General features: G+C 41.5%; 1 protein-coding gene across 3 annotated transcripts in view; it reads left to right on the forward strand.

The window, feature by feature from the left end:
* Positions 1–1,628, forward strand: part of NR1H4 (nuclear receptor subfamily 1 group H member 4) — a 62,677-nt gene extending 61,049 nt beyond the window's left edge. For all 3 annotated transcript variants that reach the window (XM_032788521.1, XM_032788522.1, XM_032788523.1), the window contains exon 9: positions 1,390–1,628. In XM_032788521.1, coding sequence (XP_032644412.1) covers positions 1,390–1,628 — 239 coding nt within the window. The remainder of the gene's footprint in view (positions 1–1,389) is intronic.
* The last annotated feature ends 7,517 nt before the right edge of the window (positions 1,629–9,145 follow it).

Here is a 9,145-nt window from a genome sequence, read left to right on the forward strand (position 1 = left end):
GAGGGGGGAGGGACTGGTGAGCAGCAGCAGGGGGAGCAAGCATTGGGGAGGAGGGGGGGAGGAGAGGAGGGATGCCTATGGTGAGTGGGAAGGGGACCTAGCTGGGGAGTGGGCAGGGCCTGGAGTGGAGTTGGGGCAAGGCCTGGGGTGGAGTGTGGATGGGACTGCGGGTGGAAAAGGGATGGGGAGTTAGCCTCCCTGAGGGGAAGCTTCACCCACTGCCCACGGTGGTACTAGGAGATGGCCTGGAAAAAAGTCTCCCCTCAAAAAAAAAAAATTAGATGAAAAAGAAAAAAAAATGAAAACCAACAAACGTAGACGAAAAGCTTTCATCTGAAAACCAAAAATCTTGATTTGTAAATGCTACCATGATTCATGCCCTCGTTCTCTTCTATGGGTCAGTCTCCCTGGCTGGCCTACATCTCTCATGATACATGACTTCTTCCCCTTTGGTGAGTTATCACAAATACATTGTGAGAGGTCCTGGTTACAGTGCATCATGGGAGATGTAGTCAGGTGGGCGGGCCTAGCCCATAGAGAAGAATGGCGGCACAAAGCACTTGAATTACAATGCCTCAGAAGTATGGTGACAACGTTTTCTAATAAAAAGCTTTTAGTGTTTGAAGTTAAAATGATCTATAGATAGCAGAAACTTTTCACAACAGATTGTTTAGTTAAAAATCCAATTTTAGCTAGAAAAACAGTTTTGACTGAAAAATGTTGACCACCCTTGTTAATACCTTTGTGCTGGTCTTCTGCCTGGGGATGTATTTCATACTAAATGAGTAAAAGATGAAGGATCAGCTTTGTTTTATTATTTCATTTGTGTGTATATTTTCCTGTAATCAAAAGAAGCAAACTAAAAAGAGGCCAAGTTATTGTCCTCAGAAGACCAAGCACTGGCATGAGAAGTGTCTGCCTGAAAATTAGGTTTTTTTGCTAGTTATGATTGGTTGCAAGAAGGGAGTATGTATTTGAAAAAGCAGTCTCAACCATAATTGCAACACTAGGGCTTGTCTACATAGTGCATTAATGTGCACCAGCTGGGGTGTAAATTCTAATTCACAATTCACACTGATGAACTTTAGGATCCACAGGGACAATTAGTGCATGGCACATTGGTGCATACTAGAATTCACACCCCGGCTGATGAGCACTAATGCATCATGTAGACAAGTCCTGAGACCCTTATGTTTCCTCTTGCCTTGAAACATTCTTTTTGGCAGATTTGACTCTTGCTGTATGCTAGGGTGAAAAGGTTTAATATTACTGTACATATTCTAGACTGCAGTCCATCCATTTCTCATAAGAGATTCAGAGAAGTGTTTGCAATCTACAAAAGTGCATATTTACTAATTATTTTTCTATATTCTTTTCAAAACAAACCAGATCGACAATACATAAAGGATAGAGAGTCTGTGGAAAGACTTCAAGAACCACTGCTTGAAGTTCTACAAAAGCTCTGCAAGCTTTACCACACTGATAATCCTCAACATTTTGCATGTCTTCTGGGCCGTCTTACAGAATTACGGACATTTAACCATCATCATGCAGAGATGCTGATGTCATGGAGGGTGAATGATCATAAATTTACCCCTCTTCTCTGTGAAATCTGGGATGTGCAGTGATAAATATTTTTGAAAGACCAAATAGCATTTATTTTCATAGAACTACTCAACAGTTATTTCTTTAACTTTTCTTTATTTCTTTTTTACAGAAAACACACAAAGGATTTCATACAGAAACTTTGTTCATTATATACTGAATGTTATGTAACTAGCAGCCTTTCACATGTGAATATAGAACAACTTTCCCTGTATTTATACTTTCAGATCAAAAAGATAATCTTTAGCATCACTGAGATACCCTATTAGTTCCTTCTGAAATGAATGATTATATTTTTCAGTTATTTCTTTTAAAATGTGTGATGCAGGTTTTCATAATATTTGTTCATCACAGTACTATTATGCTTGACCTTTTGTATTAGAGGACATTGTTCAAATATTTACTGTAATAAACCAATGGAAATTATTTATGCCACAACATACTTTTATCTTTTAACCATGAAATGTGTTAATTTGAGATGTCCAAGCTCTTATTTGCTCAAATGGGTGGACAAGCAGTTGGCTCTAGCAAATGGAAGGAGCCTCAAAACAGACTATCCAACTATTTCTTGCATGCCATAAATATGTAACTTCTTGTTCTGTTTGCATTATCAATATTCACAAGTAAAACTAAGATAGCATTGTGTATTTTGTGGAATTCCACCATAGACTATCCTGTTTTACAATAGGTTACGTAACAGAAATAGCTATCTGTGATCAGCAGCTCTGAACTAAATCTCACTATTGATGTCTTAAAAGCAGGTGGTATTCTTAAAACTAATACAATAAATGTACCACTAAATTTATGGGGACTCTATAAAGCAAACAGGGGAAAGAAAAGCCTTTTTAAAACATGAAAATGCAATCAGAAAACGATAAATATTGCCAAGGTAGGGCTATGGGGTAGTGTAGTAAGAGAAACTAATTTTTTTTTTTAACTGAGTAGATTTTAAATTGTTCGTGTCACTTTAAATAGTTTAGGCCTCAAATTGAAGCCCTGATCCTGCAATATGGTGTTTATGGGATGATTACTGTGCCCATGCAGAGCCTTATTAATATTAATAGGGCTCCATGCAGGCAGAAGTTATCATATTGCAGGATATAGACCTCACATTGTCGGGTACATAATTGTTATAAAATCTAACATAAATTCGATTTATGGGGGTGCAGGCTCTGGGCTAGGGCCGAGGATGAGAGGTTTGGGGTGCAGGAAGAGGCTCTGGGTTTGTGGGGGCTCAGGGCTGGGACGCAGGGTTGGGGCACAGGCTTACCTCGGGCGGCTCACAGTAAGTGGCACAACAGGGGTGCTAAGGCAGGGTTCCTGCCTGTCTTGGCATTGCGGACCGCGCTACACCCCGGAAGCGGCCAGCAGCAGATCCGACTCCTAGGCGGAGCCACACAAGTGACTCTGCACAGCTCTCACTCACAGGCACCTCCCCTGCCACCGCTCCCATTGGCCAGGAACCAGCCAGTGGGTGTGCAGAGCCGGTGCTTGGGAAGGAGGCAGTGTGCGGAGCTCCACGACCCCTGTGCCTAGGGGCCGGACCTGCTGCTGGCCACTTCTGGGGCGCAGCCCAATGTCAGAACAGATAGGGACTAGCCTGTCTTAGCCAGGCAGCACCGTCGATGGAACTTTTAACGGCCCGGTCGACGGTGCTGACCAGCCTCCACAACCCAGTGCCTTACATTCCACTACTGGGTTGCGACCCATGGTTTGAAAACCACTGTTCTAGCATGTTCTTTCAAAAAATTGTTTTGTATTTTTTAAATAATTTTCAAAATCTATTTCTTAAAAATAAAGTTTTTAAAATGGAAAATGATACATGAAAAATGATGGTTAAAAACAGTAAATACTGACAATTTTTGGTGCAAATTTTTGATTAAAAAGAGAATTCTTACTAAAACTTTTAAAAATATGTTAAGAAACTATTAATAACAACATATTGTTAGTAACACAGGTAAACTATTGTTATATTATTATTATTAGGTCTTGCCAGTTCCTCTCTAATTGCTTTGACTAAACATTTGATTGTTGAAGTTGCAGTTCTGATAACCAGAAGCAGTCAAAAGTCATGAGCCAGGACCTCAAAATTATGAAATTAGCTTAAAAATAATGAGATTTTAATAAAGAAGGGTTTTTTATTGGGAGTGGGGAATTTATATTATGGTCTTTGCCCCTTTAGGGTTCACATTTTCAAGTTTTTGTCCACAATCATGAGGGCTGGACACCTTTTGAAAAAAATAAAAGCTGGAAGTTTCACATATTCAGATAACATAAGTTATAACAAAAAACACTAAATATTGTGATAAAATTATGAGAGTTAGCAACACTAAAGTTGTGGCAGAACAACATTATTATCCTAATCTAAAACAGGATTCTTACGGATACAGATAATTTATAACTTTTTGAAGTGCTCTTTTGTCAGAGATGTTTTGTAGTAACAATACAAACATATCCTCTTCTTGGTCCTGCCCACTCCTTTCCCTATTACCCATTATGCTGGCGTGCTTTTTTCTTTTATGTTTTTAGCCACTTTCTCACTAGTGGCTAATATTGCCTTGTCTACACTAAAGCTTCCATCCCACAAAAATATACACACACTTAACTTTATATATGTGAATAGTCCCATTGACTTCAACAGGACTTTGCTAATACATATTTTCAGGATTGGAACCTAAATGTTTTCTTAAAATCTCCACCTTTGCACAGTCACTTTTTTTGCTCCATAAGTCGTACAAATGGAGAGTGTAGCATTTACGACAGGGGAATTGTCTAGCTCTGCTCTGAGCAGGGTTAGAACAGGCTGCTGAAAACACCTGTGCCCTGTTTATGCTAGCACTCCCACCTTTGCTACCTCTGGGGAGGGACTGCACTGGTTATAATGCACTAGTGAAAGAGGAAGAAATATTGTAGTGTAGACACAGCCTCTAATTGCTTTTTACAATGACAGAGTGTAAAGAGAAGTCTTCTGCAATGTAAATATTTGACTAGGCAGGTGTTTCCCTATCTTGTAGTTGGTATCCTGGAGAACATATGACAAAATCAGTTGATATTACTCTAGGGAACAAGAGTTGCTTTCAAACATAATTTGATTCTTAGATTATAAGGCTGTGATATTTTGCTCAGCATACCCAAAACTTTAAATCATTATATTACCACATTGCCTCGGCAGCTTGGCTGCTGCTAAGCTGTGTGTCAGCCTGGCTGCCTTGCCAGCAAACTTCTAGAGACTCTGCCAGTATAAATCTTGCGTTCAGGTGACAATCAGTGAACCCCAGTTCCCAAGTTCCCCAGAGACATCTCATTGCAGTGTCCAGACCCTCTTACTGTGACTCTGCCAGAAATTATTAAATTAGCTGTTTCTAAGGAGACAGAGCACACACTACCCTGTTAGGCTAGCGAGCTGAAGACTTACACTTCACTTTAATACACAGTGTTGGGATGGTTTTGTCATAAAGCAAGAATACATTTATTATTAAAGACCAGAGATTTAAGTGATACTAAACAAGAACAAAAGAGACAGGTTATAAACAAAACACCCTCTGGTGCCTAAAACTTAATTTTAGCAAGTTACAATATTTTGCCTGTACAGTTTTTTATTTATAGCAAGTTACCAGCATCCAGACTACTATACCTCCAGAGTAGAGGATTGGCTCAGAGATAGTGGTACCGTACATCGCCTAGTCCTGGGTCAGTAAAATATCTTTTGATCCCCTTATATATTACCCAGAGTCCACTAAAGGCTTCTTGGGATGCAATGTTCACCTCTGGTGAGCTCGCTAAGCTCCTTCCTCAGTTGCTCATTAGCTTGATTGCTTAGTTTACCTGATATGTATATGTATTTTCATTGTCCTCTGCCTGTAATCAAGCCAGTCAGGCAGGGGAGTCCACATTCCTATGACTATGGCAGGCTCAATGTCTGCACTGTCTCCCAAACACATTTTAAGAACAAATTTCCAGAAAGCACATACAACTCTTTGTACACGACCCGTATATATCCCATGCAATGACTTTCGGTGCCAGCATATCACCAGTTTACATAAAACACCTTACAAGAAAGCCACCTTTTAGATATATATTATGACAATAGTGTGTTGTGGGTAGTCAGTGTGTCTGGCCTGATATGAGTTACGCTACAGTGGGCCCTCTGCCAGTAGGCACTGAGGGGCTCTTAGGGTCACAAGAGATCATTGTGATCATCTAGTTTGACCTGGGCATAACACAGGCCATGGAATGACACTGAATTCATCTTTGAACTTAGGGTGACCAGACAGCAAATGTGAAAAATCGGGACGGGGGTGAGGGGTAATAGGAGTCAATATAAGAAAAAGACCCAAAAATCGGGTCTGTCCCTATAAAATTGGGACATCTGGTCACCCTATTTGAACTAAAGCAAGGCTTTTCAAACTGGGGGGTCACGAGATTATTACCTGGTGGTCACAAGCTGTCAGCCCTGTGCCCCAAATCTTCTTCAGAGTCCCCGCTTTCCAGGACAGAGTCCCTGAGCCTGTAAGTATGGCTACAATCTTTGTTCCTAGAGGGATACATTTACACTTAGCCATATTAAAACACATAGTTTGGTTGTACCCAGTTTACGAAGTAATCCAGATAGCTCTGTATTAGTGACCTGCCCTCTCCCATTATTTACTACCAGGCCCATTGACAGTAATTTCGGGCCCCAGGGCAGAACAGTCAGTGGGTCCTCACGCATGCACAAGCCGCACCGACACAGTCCACCTGACATTAGGGTGATGCTGAGTCTGAGCTGGCTGGTGCCCAGTGAGCTGCCGGCTGTGATGCTGGGTGCACTTTTTCAGCATAGCCAGGGCTTCCACATGCCCGCTCAGTAGGGTTGCCAACTGTCTAATCGCGCAAACCCAAAGACTCTTGCCCCATCCCCTGTCCTGGGGCAGGGTTGGGATGCAGGAGGGGGTGCAGAGTGCAGGCTCTAGGAGGGAGTTTGGATGCAGGAGGGGATGTGGGGTCAGGCTCTGGGAGAGAGCTTGGGTGCAGGAGAGGGTGTGGTGTGCAGACTCTGGGAAGAAGTTTAGGTGCAGGAGGGGATGCGGGCTCTGGGAGGGAGTTTGGGTGGGCGGGGCAGGCTCTGGGAGGGAGTTTGGGTGCAGGGTGTGGGCTTTAGGCTATAAAGGGTGCAGAGGGGTGGACCAGAGGGTCAGCGCTTACCTTGTGTGGCTCCCGAAAGCAACTGGTACACCCCTCTGGCTGCAGCAGCTCCTAGGCAGGGGCCTATGGGGGTCACCACATGCTGCTGCCCGCAGGCATCGCCTCTGCAGCTCCCGTTGACTGCAGTTCCCAGCCAATGGGAACTATGGAGTCATCCGGACCCCTGGGCAATTGCCTCTTTGGCTCCCCTGTCAGGGGGCCTGTTTACCATGCTCCCAATCTTTGTGTCATCTGCAAACTTTATTAGTGATCATTTTATGTTTTCTTCCAAGTGATTGATAAAAATGCTCAGCTGTGTAGTTCCAAGAACTGATCCTTGCCTGACACCACTAGAAACACACCTGTGTCATGTTTCAGCGTGGTAGCCATATTAGTCTATCAGCAAAAATAACGAGGAGTCCTTGTGGCACCTTAGAGACTAACAAATTTATCTGGGCATAAGTTTTCGTGGGCTAAAACCCACTTCATCTGTTGCATGGAGTGAAAAATACAGTACAGAGTACATATATTACAGCACATGAAAAGATGGGAGTTGCCTTACCAAGGGCGGGGAGCCTCAGTGCTAATTCAGTTAAGATGGAAGTGGCCTATTCTCAACTGTTGACAAGAAGGGGTGAATATCAACAGAGGGAAAATTACTTTTGTAGTGCTAACGAGGCCAATTCAATCAAGGTGGATGTTGCCCATTCCCAACAGTTGACGAGAAGGTATGAGTATCAACAGAGGGAAATTACTTTTTGTAGTGATCCAGCCGCTCCAAGTCTTTATTAAGGCCTAATTTAGTGGCTAGGATAGTGTTTTCTGGAAGATCACCAATGGGATTGCAGTTTCCTCATGAAGTCAGTGGTGTCTTGAAGATAGCTGGGAGTACTGGTAGTGTACAGCCTGAGGAGAGAGTCCACATAGCCAGATAATCCTGCTGTCAGGGTGCTAATGCCTGAGATGATGGGGCATCCAGGATTCCCAGGTTTATTAATCTTGGGTAGCAAACAGAATACCTCTGTCTGGGCTCTAAGGGTATGTCTGTGTAGATTTGTTCCTGTGCTTCTTCAGGGAGTTTCTTGAGCAGATGGTGCAGTTTCTTTTAGTAACCCTCAGTGGGATCAGATGGTAATGGCCTGTGTCATGGTGATTCTCTCTGTATAATTACATTTTGAGACCTGTTGGTCAGTTTTTAATTCATTTAATGTGTGCCATGTTAATTTTTTATTGTTATAGTTTTTCAATCAAAATATCGTGCAGTACCAAGTATCAAACACCTTATGGAAATCTAAGTATATTACATCAACATTATTACCTTTAAAAGCAGCAAAGAGTCCTGTGGCACCTTATAGACTAACAGACGTTAGTTTGTAATTTTGTCAACCAAGTTTGTAATTTCATAAAAAAATTATCAAGTTAGTTTGACAGGATTCATTTTCCATAATGTCAATTGTCATTACTTATAACAATATAATAATAATTCTTTATTAACTAAGTCCTGGATGAGCTGTTCCATTATTTTGCCTGACATTGATGTCAGGCCTATAATTACCCAAGCCATCCTGTTTACCCTTTTAAAATATTGGCACCACATTAACTTTCCTTCAATTTTCAAGAATTTCCTCAGTGTTCCAAGACTTATTGAAAATCAACATTAACAGTCCAGTGAGCTCTTGGAAGCAAGTTATCAGGACGTGTTCATTTAAAAATGTCTAATTTTAGTTCCTGCTGTCCAACCTCATTCTGAGTTACTACTGGAATAGGAAATGTTTCATCGTGATCATCGTATGATATGACTACATCATTTGGATTTGTCCCAAATACAGTATTGAAATATCTATTTAACACTTCTGCTTTTTCTGATTATGGACAATTTTACCATTTCCATCTAATACCAGACTAATACCATCTAACGGTCATACACTAATATTTATTAAGTACTATTATTTTATTCTCTTCTCTGACCAGTTAATACAGACAAGGCTAGAAAATGATGTTTTTGGATAAAGAAAGTAAAATCCACAGCAAAATGACCTCTCTCCTCCCCCATTTTATAGTGTCTAGAGTTTGCACAGTACACAGCAATTTCTTGCCCACCCTAATGATGGAAAGAGACTGTAGGCAAGGCCACATGCACTCCACAGTAACTGTGACCTGAACTTTGTAGCAAGACCTCAGTATTCTTTGGCACTCCAGAGCAATTGAGCAAAATTCAAAAACTCGGGTTTGTAGCACATGTGAAAATGAGTAATATACTCACTACAGTATCCCTGTGTCTCACTATTACATTCAATTATTTTATGCTGTCTTTACATTTTTAATTTTTGTCATGCTGAACATTGCAGAGCTGCACTGCAAAGTTGGCAGAGGGAAG

The sequence above is a fragment of the Chelonoidis abingdonii genome, chromosome 1 (assembly GCF_003597395.2).
Source record: "Chelonoidis abingdonii isolate Lonesome George chromosome 1, CheloAbing_2.0, whole genome shotgun sequence".
Classification (NCBI taxonomy): Eukaryota; Metazoa; Chordata; order Testudines; family Testudinidae; genus Chelonoidis; species Chelonoidis abingdonii.